Source organism: Lichenostomus cassidix, chromosome 11, assembly GCF_008360975.1.
Source record: "Lichenostomus cassidix isolate B80296 chromosome 11, HeHo_3.0, whole genome shotgun sequence".
Lineage (NCBI taxonomy): Eukaryota > Metazoa > Chordata > Aves > Passeriformes > Meliphagidae > Lichenostomus > Lichenostomus cassidix.
Window position 1 is genome coordinate 4,605,717 of NC_139492.1, and position 15,243 is coordinate 4,620,959.

A 15,243-nucleotide genomic window follows, 5' to 3' on the forward strand; every position below is an offset into this window, starting at 1 on the left:
GTGAAAGAGGTTAAACATCCATTTGTCTGTTCTTTGCAAACTGAAATTTAGTGAAAAATCAAACACTGAGATTAAAAATGAAGATTCTGTTTGTGTAATAGATGTGACAAAGAAGAAAGTGTAAGAAAAAAATATTTTCTAGATAAAGCTTAAATTGTTAAGAATTCAGAAAGTGCCATTTTCTGTTTTGCCAATTTATAAATGGGAAATAATTATCTTTTTAACATATATATCTAGTAACAAGCTGAGCAGATATAAGACATTCTCACATCTATGACCAAAGGTATTAGAGCTAAACATATTTTGCAGAAAGGACTCTCATCATGACACAAGATATGACTTCTGTCCTCTGCAGGCAAATCTGATATTTGGCTGGAAGCTCTACTCTTACAAAACTCTCTTTGATTCAGCAGAGACCATGGTCAGTCTTCAGCTGGGAATCTTCAACTATGAGGAGGTACCACATTTAATTTTGAGAAGTTTGCCACTATACAGTTGTCATCTCAGCTATCAAATATGCTTTGACCCAGCAAATAGAAAGACTTCCAATTAGTGTTAAACATTAATCTAATTTTTCAAGCTCCACAGCTTCCTAAAGCTGCCACCTTTTCTGAGCGAGAAAGAGACACCAAGTGAAATCTCTTTCATGTCCTATTTTGACGATGAGGAGGCTCATAATGAATCTTTCTTTAAGAAACCTGCTCAGAGTTCAGCTAGAGATGTTACTAATTGATTACAAAGGTTTTGAGTAATTTCCTTTAACTACTTGTCTTCATGTATGTATGTATGCATGCCTTTTTGTTTGTTTGTGGTTACAATCACAATATGATGTCTTACCTTATGAATTATACAGGTCTTGGACTACAATCCAGTTCTAGGCTCCTTCTTAATTGGATCCTGCATAATTTTTATGACATTCGTGGTACTGAATCTCTTCATTTCGGTGATTCTGGTTGCTTTTAGTGAGGAGCAGAAGTACTACCAGGTTTGTTCATCAAAGCTCTCCTGCTTTTAACATTTTTTTGTTCAGTGCTTACTCAAATATTCAACTGTAGATGAAAACCATATAACTTCAGATGGAAACATTTACTCAGAAAGCACACTTCAGATTTTCCAGATTTACACGGTCCATTCCTGTTCAGATGAGTCCCTGTTCAGATCTGAATTGTAGCCTTCTGTTCACATACTAAATCCAGCAAAAAGCTCTTAGGCTTGTGTTGGGCTATACTGAAATCAGTGCCAAAACTGCTGCTGAAGTGCATGAGGCTTTAAAGCTCCTTTTGAAACTCTCACTTTGACCCATTCAAGGCATTGATAGTGTGGTGTGAAATCCAGCTTAGCACTACAGTACTGCCCAGAATTCTTTATGATTTAAATAAAGTCAAGGGAGATGAAACAAAGCATATGGCCAATAAAAGACAAGATATATTTCATTTTTCTCATTTACTTCATCTAGAAATGATGAGTGTCTCATTGTATACACCACCAGCTCCATGGGAGCTGACAAGTGAACTCCAGGCTCCTGTAGAGAGATTTCCATGGGATTTGACAGCCAAAATTTCTGTAGTGTCCATACTCATCTGGGACTTCTGTCTGGATAAAAATATTGGCACGATGTTTTGCCTGGCAGTCACTCCTGCTCTGCTGAGAGTGAAAGTTAGCTTATTTCACCTCATGCAGAGATTTTTGTCTTGCAACTCACTCTGGCTTCAGCAGAGACCAAATCCACTTCGGGTGTGCACCTATGAGTAACCCACTCGTTGTTATTTCAGGCTTCAGAAGAAGAGGAGATTGTTGATCTAATGCTAATGAAACTCTTCAGTTTCTTTGGGATTAAATGCAAGAAGGAAGAGAAGCCAGTCACTGACGAACAGCCAGATCAACCTGTCAGCGAATGAAGACCACATGGAAAAGTCACTTTGCTTGCGGGCAAAGAATTTACTTGTTTGCTATCAGCTGCAGTGATTAGTTAGGTTATAGGTTTAGGTTATTGGTTTAGGTTATTACAGCTTCGGCCTAAAATGGGCTTACGAAGGGAATGGCTGGAGTTATGTCAGGGAAGGTTGATGTTGGATGTTAGGAAAAGGTTCATCCCCGGGGATGGGCATGGCCCCAAAGCTGAGAGAGCTCAGGAAGCCTTTGGACAACGCTCTAAGCACACGGTGGGATTGCTGGGGTGTTGTGCAGGGCCAGGAGATGGACTTGGATCCTTGTGGGTCCCTTCCAACTCAGCATATTCCATGATTCTGGGAAAACGATGTGGTGTTCACCCCCAAACGCTGCCGGCGTGTTATTGCGGAGTAATAGCTAAGAAATAGCAGTAACCCTAAGGCGAAACGCCCCACGTGCGCTTGCTGTAGACTTGGCATGCGTATTTCTTCAATAAACACCGCGCGGCTGTTGCACTGTTTGGGTGAATCCTCTCCCTCTCCGCCGAGCGGCGCACGGAACATGGCGGCTCCCTCAGGCCGCCGCGGTGCCCCGGCGTGGAGCCGAGCCCGGGGAACTCCCTCAGGCCGCCGCGGTGCCCCGGCGTGGAGCCGAGCCCGAGGGACTCCCTCAGGCCGTCCCGGGGCCCGCTGGCGGCGGGGCGTGGAGCCTAGCCCAGGGGACTCCCTCAGGCCATCCCGGTGCCCGCTGCCGGCGAGGGGCAGAACTGAGCCCGGGCTGCCCCTCACGGCCCGCCGTCCCCTCAGCCACCGCCGCCCGCCCCGCGTCCCGCCCCGCCGCCATCGCCACCTCCCGCCGGCACCGCCCCCGCCCGCCCCCGGCAAAGATGGCGTGGCGAGCGCTGCGGCGGGTCGGGCCGGTGCTGGCGCCGCGCTGCCCGCGCCTCCCGCTGCCGCCGCGGGGGCCCGCGGCCCGCAGGCTGGGCACCAGCTCGCTGCTGCTGTCCGGTGAGTGGCGGCCCGAGGGAGGGAGGTGCGCGGCGGGCGGGCGGGCCGGCGGCCCGGCGCTGCGGGGAGCCGGCGGTGCCCGTGCCCGGACGGTGGGCAGGGTGGGCTGCGGGGCTCGCCCCGGCCCGGCCCGCAGGAGAGCCCCCGCCGGGCGGTGCTGGGTGCGCGGAGCGGCCGGAGCGCGGGTCCAGCCGCCCTCTGTCCCTCTGCCCCTCCGCCTTTCCCTGCCTCCCGCCCTGCCGGGTCCCGGCGGCCCCTCGTAGCGATGCTGCAGCCGCCCGGAGCCCCCCGGTGTCGGCGGGGCACGGAGAGCCTCGCAAGATGGCTGAAGGCTCGCAGGGCCCCTCAGCTGCCCCGTCCCGCTGCTGGCACTCTCCATCCCGCTCCCGCAGCAGCCGCTTCACCTCCGTTAGTTGCCCAGAAACTTTTAACCTTATCTCCAAGCTGCAGTTGGTAGCCAAGCGGATCAGTCCCCCTGTGCTCCCAGACAGAGGCTCCGCGGAGTGGGCCGAGCACGGAGCACACCAACTTGCCCAAAAAGCGGATCGCTTTTCCCAGGATTGCCGCTCGCAAACAGCTCGGTGTTGGCTCCAAGGAGCATCAGCAGCACAAGGAAAGGGCAGGGTGGGTGTCTGGCGGAGGCAGAGCCTCAGCAGGGCTGGCGTGGGCAGCCAGGAGCCCCAGCCAGGCTCGCAGGGCCCTGAGCCGCTCTGGGCTGCACAAGTTTGGCTTTGGCTCCTGTGAGCCACAGCTGCAGGGATGGACTCGTGCATCAGTGCTTGGTGAGACTTTGCACTTGGTGTGGTTAACTCTGAAGGCATCTGCTGCTGTCAAAGCTCTCTTTGAATGGAAGTTACCCACTGAAGTCTGCAAAACAGAATCCGTGGTGCTCTAGCAAACAGAAATGTTTAAAAAGTAGGTGACAAGAGGAGAAGAAGCTGCAAAAGTAATGACTGCCCCAAAGAAGAGCTCATCCATTTCTTTCCAGATAATCTTAAACCTGCCTGTTTAATTGCCTTCTGCTGCAAGTGAAATAAATAACGCTTATTATCCATCACTTGCAAATTGAGTCAAGATCTAAACTTTTTTTCACTCTTCTAATCAATGTACCCATTGTTTTTCTATACGTATCACTTGGAAGAGTAACAAACAGTGCTTTTGTTTTAGGCAGAGAGGAAAAGTTTTGTATGCCTCTTTGTGGAGGTGTGAGTTCACTCTTTGGGTATATATTTATGATATATTTAATAGAGGCATGTTACACTAAATGAGGGGCTGAGTTCAGAATGGGCCAGTTCAGGTGAAACCAAGTCCTGTTGAAATTAATGAAGCTAGAGCAAATTCAGCTCTTCTTCTGAAGAAGAATGCAGAGAGAGATTTGGTATGCTTTGGCATTTCATATTCCTTTAGGTTGATTTATTTAATGAGCTGACCACATAAGCTCAGAGTTCAAATTTTGAACTTTGAGATTACTTATTAACTGTTTTTCATTTGACCTTTACTTTATTTGCAGGGGTTTTTGTTGCATGCTCAGAATTTTAATTTTTCACCTTTTTTTTTTTTTTTTTCCCATGCAAGAAGGTTGCATGCTATTCTAACTGTTCAGGATATTTCACTGCTATTTTCCAAACTGATGTGAAAATCTTCTGGGTTTTTTTTAGTCTTGCTAAACTTCTATAAACTTGGTTTATTATAATCCTAAATAAAAATGTACTGGTGGGCTTCTTTGTGACATATGTAGCATCACAAATGTTCAGCTTGGGTTTGAGATTTGTTAGTTGTCATTCTCCATTCTTACGGTTCATTACTCATTTCCAATAGAATTCCCATGGCTTTAACATCTTGACCTGAAATAATTTGAGACATTTAAGAATCTGTTCATTAGAGTGTGTCATGAAAGATTTTTTTTATAGTTATAAACAATGCTAGATGAAATTCTCTGTGGATTTTTGACATAGGACATAGGAAAATCTATTTACAGTTTACTCATTTTTGTTTGTGTACTGTACTGTACTTGTAAAACCACAAATTGCTCTACTGAGCTCTATCAAAGTTAGGCCCCATTCTAAGACAAACTATTTTATCTGAGACTTGTTCTCTTAAACTTTTCAGAGACAAATAAGAGAATCACTGCAATTAAAGCAGCACAAAATACTGACTGGCTGTCTGGAAAGATTTTAGCAGGTCTGCAGTGCGAGCTACTGTTTTTCTTCATATACCATTTTAGAAAATATACAAGGATTCACAGAAGTGTAGTTCCTCTGGTGTTTGCCATAAAGAGTCCAGCCCACGGGAAGAGCATGAGAGGAGAATTTTGAACTCTAGGAAAGTTCAGCTAGGTTCAGCTGAAGGTTCCTAGGTTCAGCTAGAAGGAAAGTACAGCTCTACTGTGGCACTAAGCACTCAGGAAGCTGTTTCAGAAATTATCTTTTCCAGCCTCTGCAACATCCCTTGTCTGACTGGATGGATGCTGCAAGTGAAAAATAAAAATATATTATTAAAAAAAAAAAAAAGAAAAACTAGGAAGGTATCCACAGGGAAATGATATAGAAGTGATAAAACAGACAAGGCGGGCTGAAAATGCTCGTGATGAGAAAAGTTCCAGGTAGAAGGTTAGCAAGAAAAATGTTTCCTCTAATAAAGCTGCCTTGAATCTTACAGATCTCAAATGTAAGGAGAATTGTAACCTTGCTGTGAAAAGACTTAACAAGTACTTAAATATGCTTATTTTAAAATGATACAGAATAACTACTGTGTTCTTCTCACAGTAACAATATTAACAGAGAGCAAATTCTGTTAAGTAACAGTTGTCTGTATGAGTTGCCTTATTAATTTGTCCTGTGTTAATTTGCTGTAATTTTACATAGATTTCTGACAATTTTACACTTTGAATGAGATGCTGTAATGCTGACAGTGTTTCTAGAGTCATTAACACTGACCTTCCCAGCCATAATAAAGTAGTTATCAGAAATCAACACTAAATATGTTTGAAAAGTCACTGTGCTATCTTAGAAATGTATAATTATGAGTAAAATACACACACAAGCTTTAGATTTGCACTTCTGTTTGAAGCAGAGCTGCTCCTTTCACTCTTGTACTGTATCAGCCTCCAGATGATTGCACAGGAACTGAGAATATTCTGAGCAGGACACCCAGTGAGCCTCTGCTGAGCATGTCCTGAGCAGAACAAGATGCTTGTGTAAATTGCATGGCTGTTTAAAATATTTTCTGAGAAAAATTAGCAAACTCAGTGAAAAGCCCTATGGCTTAAGCCTGCAAATGTGTCACTGTATTTAAGTGAGCAACATGTCACTTCTTTCTGAAATATCAAGTGTGTTTCCTTTTAGCCCGCAAATTCACAGACAAGCACGAATGGGTATCTGTGGAAAATGGTGTTGGAACAGTAGGAATCAGCAATTTTGCACAGGTATTGATTCCTCCCCCCTTGCCCAAGCCTTCAATATTTACTTATGCCTATCTGCTCTGTCCTTGCTCTTTGGACACTTAGGGGTTTTTATTGTTTTAATTGCATGTGCGACACACTGAACATGATTTTTTGGACTTGGATCTGTCACATTATTTGTCTTATTTGTGCTACTTCAGCACTCTGATAAGGTCATAATAGCTTCAGATTGAACCTGTGGAGAGCTGAACTTGGTGAGAAACTTCAGTGCTCAGGTCTAAGCCTGAGTTCATGGCTGTGTGAAGAGGACATCATGTGCTTTTTGAGGTCAAATTTCCTTTGAACACAAATATGGTGAAATCCCTCTGGCTAAAGAACAGTTGTGCACAGATGTACAGCATGGCATATATTTCTTATTCTGTGATAGAAACTCCTTTGGATTTTTTGTTGTCATGTAGGTACTTGATTTGGAATAGTCACAGCTAAATTCTGAGCAGAGATTCACTGTATGTGGAGCTTAAAAAAATGAACAGGACAAGCTATCAATGAATGGAATTAATGTTTCTTAGGACGAGCAGCATCTCCTTTATTTTCAGTTTTCTGTCAATAACTAATCCTCTGTGAGATAGGGTATGTGTGTCAGGGAAGAGTTGAGCCCATTCTTATGGTGATAAGGGTCCTGATTAAGTCAGAAGGACAAACTGTGCTAACAGCTCTCTGTAGCTGATGCTAAGAAGATCAGCAGATGTTATTCCTCATTCTGCCAGCAGAAATCTGCATGTAAACTGAGCCTGAGGGTTATTCACACTGTAATAGAGTAACAATAATTTGGTATGTGGGGAAGGATAATGAAACATAATTTTCATATTAAATGTTTTTTCATATTAAGTGTTTGCTAAGAAAAAGTGATAAATATGCAATCCATAAAGAATGAGAACAACCTTTAGAGACAGAGATTGCAGATTTTAGAGTTACTGTATAAATTGTCTCCTATGTATAGTTTTGTTAATGTGTGCTCTGATGATTTTGTTTTTCTTTTAAGGAAGCATTAGGAGACGTTGTTTACTGTAGTCTTCCCGAAGTTGGGACAAAATTGAGTAAACACGGTAAGTTTCAGTTCTAGTTGCTCTTGAAGTGATTATTCTACTCATCCCACTCTTGTTTTGGATGCAAAATAAATTGTATTTCTACAAGAGACAGCTTTAATTTCAAATTCTGACTGTCAGACCATGCCTAGCAGCAGAAAATACCTTCCTATTAAACTGTGAAGGAATTTTTTCAAAAATAAAGTATTTAAAATATTTTTGTAATAATTTTAGTTGTACTCTTTAAAAAAAAATTTATGTTTTGACCTGGACTTGCAAGTGTTTATTGATAATTCTCCAGTTATGCATTTTGTGAGTGCATCATGTGAAATTTCTGATTGATATCAAGCTCTAATTTTTCCACAAATGCACTCAGTAATTTTGGGGTATCAAATATAATCACAGAGTTTTGCTTACTAGTGATGTACAAATTATTACATTCTTCACCATTGAATTATATAGCTTTTCCTGTTAAAGAAAGTGAACATTAACAGGTGGAAATTAAAAGCCTTTTCCTGTATTAATATGGAGGGCTGTGTCGGTAGTATATGAAGAAAAGATTGTCATGAGCTTCAGACAACTTTAAAAAAAGGAATGTAGGTCTATGAGGTAAAGTAGAATGCCTTTTTTCTGCCATCCTTCCTGTGGAATAGATCCCTATCAAACTGTTTTGGCCAAATCCATTACACTGAATGGTGACTGTTAGACAAAAGGTCTCTCTGTGTAGGATTTTAATTAACCAACTTGTAGTTTTGCTTTATCTGAAGGAATTTCATTTCCATTTAAGTTCTTCTCTTTTCTACCCATTCTGGCCTCAGTCTAATCCCAAGCTTTCCCAGAACAAGTTGTTCTCAGATCCCTTGTGCTGGTGCCTATCTACCCTTCTGACAGCTCCCTGTTCCTTCTGTCTTGTTTGCTTGTGGCTGAGAGCTGCTCTGGGCTAGCATTGCTCCAGGCACCATTTCCATAACTCCCTACAAAACAGGAAAAAGGGAAGAGCCGCTGGGTGCTTCCAGTGTGGTGCTTCTGAATACTAATGTGTGTTTTCCAGTGAGTGCCAATATAATACTTGATAGCATTTCTGAAGGAATAATGGGATTGCTGAGATTGTGGCTGTGCTGATTTTATAGCCAAATTAGGAATAAAAAGTTTAAATTGTAGATAAAAGGCATATTTAAGTTTCTTGCAGCAAGAGCTGGGTGTTGCTCCTTCTAAGTCAATATCATATGTGCTTTGGAGCTTTAGGCAAAGGATTGACCAAATGTAAGGAATTCCTGTCCCTTCTGTAGGAGCCAGCTGGCACAAATTCCCTAGAAATCAGGAGCATAAACATCAAATTTAATAATGCTGGTCCTTGTCATAAAGTGGGTGATACTTTTTCCTTGGTTGGGTCATCACCAGAAGGTCTGACTAAAAGAATTGAAGTGCTTTGTGTTTTCCCCTCGGAAACATTCAATCATATTCTCTGTTTCAGATGAATTTGGGGCTTTGGAAAGTGTGAAAGCTGCTAGTGAACTCTACTCCCCTCTCTCAGGAGAAGTCACTGAGATTAATGCTGCCCTTGCAGATAATCCAGGGCTTGTCAATAAATCTTGTTATCAAGATGGTAAGATGTCATTTTATCTCTCAATAATGAATATTGTGTGGATTCTTGCTACTACAAATGGCTCTGCAATTCCTGTTCTTCCAGTTTAATAGTGTGGAGACTTAAATGGAATATACTGAATATAGTTCAGGTCCAGTAAAATTTAACATGAAAATAGTATCACAGTCTTATCTTTGAACTATGGTTTTACAACATCTTATTTTCAGATATACACTGTCGCTGAATTTAAATCTATTTCCCTTGACTGTTTTTCTGGGTTTTGGATCTTGTAAAAGTTCATGATACTGAGAGGTCAGACTCCTTTATTATTTCCAGACAGCATCTCCTTATTCCACTGTCAGACCAGCAGTAAATTACAGAACTGCTCTGACTCAAAAGGCCATTTCTTATGATGGTTTGCTTGGTTGTTCATTTTTTTAAATACTGAAATGTTTTGCCTGCACAAAAACCTGATTCTCCAGTGATCCAAGGCTGTTGTTCCTGCTGGGAGTGCTTTCCTAAGGCAGTAACATTAATGAATTGTTCTTGTAGGCTATTAGCAACTCTCTTTCTTTTTAATTTCCTAACTACAGGTTGGCTTATCAAGATGACTGTGGAAAAACCTGCTGAACTTGATGAATTGATGACCGAAGATGCCTATGAGAAATACATAAAATCCATTGAGGACTGAGCTGGAATAATGAAATAAATTCATATAAAATATTACAGTGTAGTTTGTCATCAATCAAGGAAATACTGAATATCCAGTTTTGGCAGCTTGAAAAATACCACTTATGGTCACAAATACAAGACTATAAATAATTACAGTGATAAAATTGTTTCACATCTGTGTACCTGTGAGGGCTTTTTATTCTGCTGTCTGACTCATGTAACTTCAGATGTTTTCTATAATATTTTGGAAAACAAAATTCACTTGCTAAAATGTGTAGTTCCTGAGATTCATATGACATCAAATTTAGTAACAACAGCCTTAATATGGCAGTTTTGTTGTAGGCACATGACTGATTTCATAACCTGGACGACAGTTTTCCCTGAAATATTTGTCTATTGGTCCCAAGCCATTGAAAAACAGTGTCTTCCTAACCTACTCATATTCTTCTTTCGTAGAGTTGCAAAGATGATACCAAAAAAGGAGAAGCCATATCCACTACCTCTCTGTGTGATTTTTATTTCTGTACAGAATTTACTAATCCTTGGCTTTCCTTCTCTTTTTTTTAGCATGTAATCAAATAGTCCTGCCTGTGAGGCAGGAGGGGTGGGAGCCCTGCTTCCTCTTTCTGTGCTTTCTTAGTGTGCAAAGCTCCTGCAGTGATTGTTTGTCAAGGTTCTACAGGGGATAATTTAGGCTGTATTTTTGTCTAGTAAACACTAGCTAAGTCACAAGTAATTAAGGAATTAATTGCACTTGTGGAAGTTGTGTGACCAGCAATAGTTTGACATGTCACATATCCATGTGTGTCTGTATTTAAGATCAAACTGCTCTAATGACATCACAGGACTGAACCCAAAACCTTCCCTTTGCAAACCTGTGAACTAAAGCAGCTGATTCCATTAGACTTCATATTTAATGAATCCACAAATGTCCACTCTAAGTTGATGTGACATCTAATGGTAAGGTGGAGTTTGTACACACCTGCACTTTAGAAAAACACGGTAGTGCAGCAGAGTTTTGGTCTGAAATAAAACTTTTTCCCCAAAATTTCAAAATTGTTATTAGCTAAGCACATAAAATGGGAACCAACCCCAATGATTTAAGTTGATCTAAGAGGAAGCAGGGGAATGCTTAATTCATGCAAGATGACTAAAGCAAAATTCATATTCCTTTGAAAGTTCCTTCTTTCTAAAGGGATGTGAATCATAGCCCTTCTAAAGGGCAGAAATACACTGCTGGTAATACAGAAACCTTTCTAATGTATAAAAAGAGGGTTTCTTTTATGATCTGAAGGGATGTCAAAGTAATTGGTTAGGTGGGTTTTGGGTTTAAATCCTAGGAGCAAACTTTTCCTACACAAGTCACAGATCAAAGCCCTGCCAAGAGAGATTCCACTGTGTATTTAAGATGGTTTCATCTTCTCCACAGGAGTTAAGCTACAAAATGAATAAGAGATAAGAGAGAGTTTGACTGTTCCACAGGAGTTCTAACTTGGCAGTGGTTGATAAACAAAAGGCTCTTGTAAACCTAGTGTGAATGTTTTAAAAACTCTCAGTACTTATCCATTATTCACAGAACTGTGCAGTATTTATTGTGACAACATTCAGGGTCTGGAAAGCTGGGAGTTTGGTCCTGGGCTTTTGCAGACTCCCTGCATCAGTTTGAGTTTTCCACCCCCTGTGCACTTTGGGAGGGAAAGAGAAAGTTTGTTTCAAATACAGGAAGTGTAGGCAAATGAAGGTAAATGTTTCTCTTTGATACTGTTTCTTTCACTGTCTTTTTTTCTAACTGGAATAGACAGTAACAGGCCCTTCATTCTTTATCATGTAATATCTGACCCTTGTGGATCTACCTGTAGAGGTTAGTCCAGAGCACTGTAATGCATTTTTATACCATTTTCTTCTTAAAATGTTTGTATTCTTTTTTATCAATAAAATAGTAATTTTTGCAATGCCGTAAGGAACCTGGGGAACAATAAAAACTGGCAAATCTCGTCTCTTCCTCAGGCTTTGCCCATTTAAACTGTATAAGCAATTTATATGCATCAGTTTGGATAAATGACAGCTGTCTGGAAAAAGCACCTGAAGCAGAAATCATCCTCTCTTTCATGGTGTACAGTTGGAAAATAGATGTTCTGTTGCTTGAAGAGGAGGACCAAGAACATCTCTACCCCAGTTTTAAAATTTTAAATTTTATACAACTTTAAAGTGACTTATTCCTCTTAAAGTGGGAACAATAGGAGAGGTGCTTTTTTTTTTTTTTTTTTTTTTTAATGTGGTTTATGCCAAGAGCTGCAGTGTTCTGCAACTTAGGACAAATTCTGTCTACTGGACCTTATATTTTTAGACCTTTCTAAAATACACTCAGCTACCTAAATGTATTCTTCCTTATTTGATGTTTGCTACCCAAGCAGAGCTCTGATCTTGCAAATCATCCCATAACTTCACTATGTTCAGCAGCAGAGCACCAGGACCTGGTTACAGCCAGACTGCAAGAGCATGAATGCAGCACTTGCTGACATGAACCCACAATCAATGTCTTTATCAACATAAAAAGATGGAGTGAATGTGCATTACCTTTGGTCTATGACACAATTTTAAATGCTTTTGTATAAATTGTTGGGGAAAATGTCAAACTTGTTCACAAGTGTGTGCTCCTACAGAAAATTAATAAAGGAGGTGATTTCTTACAAAAAGAACCACTTTATCTGTGACCTCTTAAGTCTTGATCCTGAGTTGAAGAACTTAACATTACAATTACAGGATAGTTTATATGCATTATTGATTCAATAGAGAGATTTGGTTTATGGCAAATTCCCACAACCAATAATTACATCTCTGTATCTCCTGGGGGTTAATTATATCATCACCTTCCTTTGTGCCAAAACTTCCTCACTTTTCCACAAGTGCCAACCCCTTTATTTCCCCAATTATCTGACCATTAGAAGCTAAACTTGGAACTAAGCTTTTCAATCTATATTTCATTTTCCAGGATTTTTATCAACATCAGTCCCCAAAAGCTTGCATACCTTGAATTTTTAAGCAATGGAGTGCTGGCTCTCTCTGTGAATCTTGGCTTATCATGTATATAAATACAAATAATGTAATTGTTACTTCTCACTACAAAGAAGAAATCTGTGTTCAAAACTAAAAGAACAAAAATACATAAATCATAACAGCAGTGTTTTGAGCATAAAAAAGGGCAATGTCAACTTCAGTCTCATTAAATTTGCAGTAAAACAATCTATTAAGCAGCTCTGATATGGTTAGAAGTGCAGCAAATCTCAGTATCCAATGCTTGCCTGAACTGATATCTCCAGACAGGTGATGTCCCATGGCTAAGAATCCTCTTTCCTTTTTTCAGACTGATAGACTGGGAATCCAAAATCTCCCTGTAGTGATGATTCCCATCGCAGAGTTTTAATCTGCCAACCTGACACAAAAAGGACAAGACATCCATCTTCAGCCCAGCCAAGTGAATAAGCTGAACTGCAGCAATCAATCAATCTCTGAGCACACAAAAGAGGCTTTTCTGCAGTGATGTGGGGACATCACACAGCAAGAGGCAAAGGGACTTGCACCACCTGCACTAAACATTCTGGAGAAGAGAAAGAAAACCTAAGAATATCTCAGAATTATTTAATAAACCGAGGTCACCGCTGGAAAGAATGGTTCAGGTCGCAAACAGTGCCCTGACTGCAATTAAAAATAGGAATTGTCGCACAAATTCACCACACGGTGGCACTCGGAATGTTGGAAGGAGAGCAGCTGGCAGAGCCACCTACCTGCCCAGGGCAACTGCCAGGGCAGCAAAAAAGATTAACACATCTTGCTCCACTGAAAATGTTTAAAACACACAGAAACCCTTCTCACAGCGCTGTATGCAACAAAGGAATTAACTTAAACCTCGTTTTACTGTCCCCCATCGTCATGGAACTGATGGCAAACAGCAGCCTTGGGGATGCTATCTGCAGGGAACAGGACCTCGTGGCTGTAAGGCAATATTAAAACACTCTTGAGCAACATCCAATCATTGTAAATTACCACGAAGATATGCTGCAGAAGGCACAGACAAATCTTGAGGGCAGCTTAGGAGTGTCCTTAATATAATTTTCTCCACTCTTCCCCCACTGCTTGGGACACAATCTAAGAACAGTCCTTGCAGGAGAATTGACTCTGTGGTATTTGGATTGCTTAGGGTTTGCCCCACAATATTGATGTCTCTCACTTCCTGACAAAGCATAATTCAGTCGCTTCAGATCTGAGCTATTTTAAAGCAGTACAAGTATCCTACATCCTTTGCTATTAGGCTGTTTTATTTGTAATTTCTTTATAGCGTTTAATAATTTATGCTGCTGAATGTATTTTGCTTAGAGAAGCATTTAAATGGAGGTACAGCACTTGTACCTTTCTCTGACCATGAAAGTCAATCCACAGGACAGCAGGATGAGTCTGCACTTCTCAAGACACAAGAGAACTTCTGCTTTCTGCCATCACCTGCCTCCCCTCTTCACTTCATGGGTCTGAGTTGAGAGAAAATGACAGAATTAGGTGTTCTTGGCAAATCCTAGCTGTTCTGAGAAGTCCTCACTTGTGCCACAACTGGTAAGGCAAACCAGTGATAAAACTGGTGTAATATCACCATTGCACATCTCTTTTTTCCTGCAGTGTGTCACCCTCATTCACAACTGGATCATTTTGGCAACTTTCTATTATGCTGTGGGATGTGGGACTGGTAAATCTGTTAAATAAGAAAAAAATTTTGCTGTTCAAAGCCTGATAGGATTTTTTTTCTATCTACAATTTGTAATTCTGATTAAATATCAGATGAATTACCATAGTCATATACTGTCCCATGTAATACTGAAAAAAATGAAAAATTAATCCAAGACTAAAGAACAATGTAAAACTAATTTTCATTATAATCTTCATTCAGAACTGTAATCTCATTACTTCAGGACCACTCAAGTATAACAGCAGTTTTAAATTCACAGCATATGCCTTACCAAAAAGGAATCTAAATTACACTCTGTGATTCTAAATAATGCGGTCTAATATTTATATAATGGTACCTTAAGAAAACAATTTAAAATTCTGTCATTTGTGTGGACTAAGAGTCCATTTTCACTTGAATAGAAAGATTAGATGGATGTTAAATCACAAAACATTCCCCCTGGAAAAGAAAGGAAAGAAATCTAGGGCTAATATTAATTACTTTGCCCTTCCAAAGAAATGCATGCACAAACCAAAATATCCCAAAATATTATCCAAAATATAATAATGAGACAGCTAAGCAGATGTTTCTGCAAGAGGACAGAAAAATAAGTTGTACTAATTACATGAGAACAAACACAGAACACTTTTTCTCCTCATGGCTATATGGCTTTTATCTGTATTATAAAAATGGCTTTAAAAGTGTTAGTTAAAGAAAAGCTGAGAACTGTTCTTGGTATTGCAAGAGAAGATGCTGAATACACTAAAATATTGAATAGCAGCACATTGTAACAAACCAAGAAAGAAATATTTTGACGCTGGCAATTAACAGAGAAAGAATATTTGGAAGAGTCCTTGAGATCATTTAGCTGCTACTGGTGCAGCCTTAGC

At 40.6% G+C, this 15,243-nt stretch overlaps 2 protein-coding genes across 3 annotated transcripts in view; both read left to right on the top strand.

Annotated features, from left to right (window-relative positions):
* The window catches only part of PKD1L3 (polycystin 1 like 3, transient receptor potential channel interacting), a 34,300-nt gene extending 31,895 nt beyond the window's left edge, over positions 1–2,405 (top strand). Inside the window, exons 41-43 of the mRNA XM_085072137.1 lie at positions 356–457; positions 854–985; positions 1,773–2,405. Of these exons, the coding sequence (XP_084928263.1) occupies positions 356–457; positions 854–985; positions 1,773–1,898 (360 nt within the window). The 3' untranslated portion in view covers positions 1,899–2,405. The remainder of the gene's footprint in view (positions 1–355; positions 458–853; positions 986–1,772) is intronic.
* GCSH (glycine cleavage system protein H) lies at positions 1,919–9,693 on the top strand. Of its 2 annotated transcripts, XM_085071483.1 has the most exons (5): positions 2,736–2,897; positions 6,242–6,321; positions 7,340–7,403; positions 8,857–8,988; positions 9,561–9,693. In XM_085071483.1, exons 1-5 carry the CDS (start codon positions 2,777–2,779, stop codon positions 9,656–9,658), a joined length of 495 nt encoding a protein of 164 aa, XP_084927609.1. In that variant the 5' UTR covers positions 2,736–2,776; the 3' UTR covers positions 9,659–9,693. The 2 variants fall into 2 exon arrangements, 1 of the variants encoding a protein (XP_084927609.1); XR_014854485.1 differs by lacking the exons at positions 6,242–6,321; positions 9,561–9,693 and having other exon boundaries at positions 1,919–2,897; positions 8,857–8,923.
* Positions 9,694–15,243: the final 5,550 nt, after the last annotated feature.

Coding starts and splice junctions, on each gene's coding strand:
- GCSH (XM_085071483.1), top strand. CDS start 2,777: ATGGCGTGGCGAGCGCTGCGGCGGGTCGGGCCGGTGCTGGCGCCGCGC. Junction 2,898..6,241: donor CAGCTCGCTGCTGCTGTCCG/GTGAGTGGCGGC, acceptor GTTTCCTTTTAG/CCCGCAAATTCACAGACAAG. Junction 8,989..9,560: donor TAAATCTTGTTATCAAGATG/GTAAGATGTCAT, acceptor TCCTAACTACAG/GTTGGCTTATCAAGATGACT.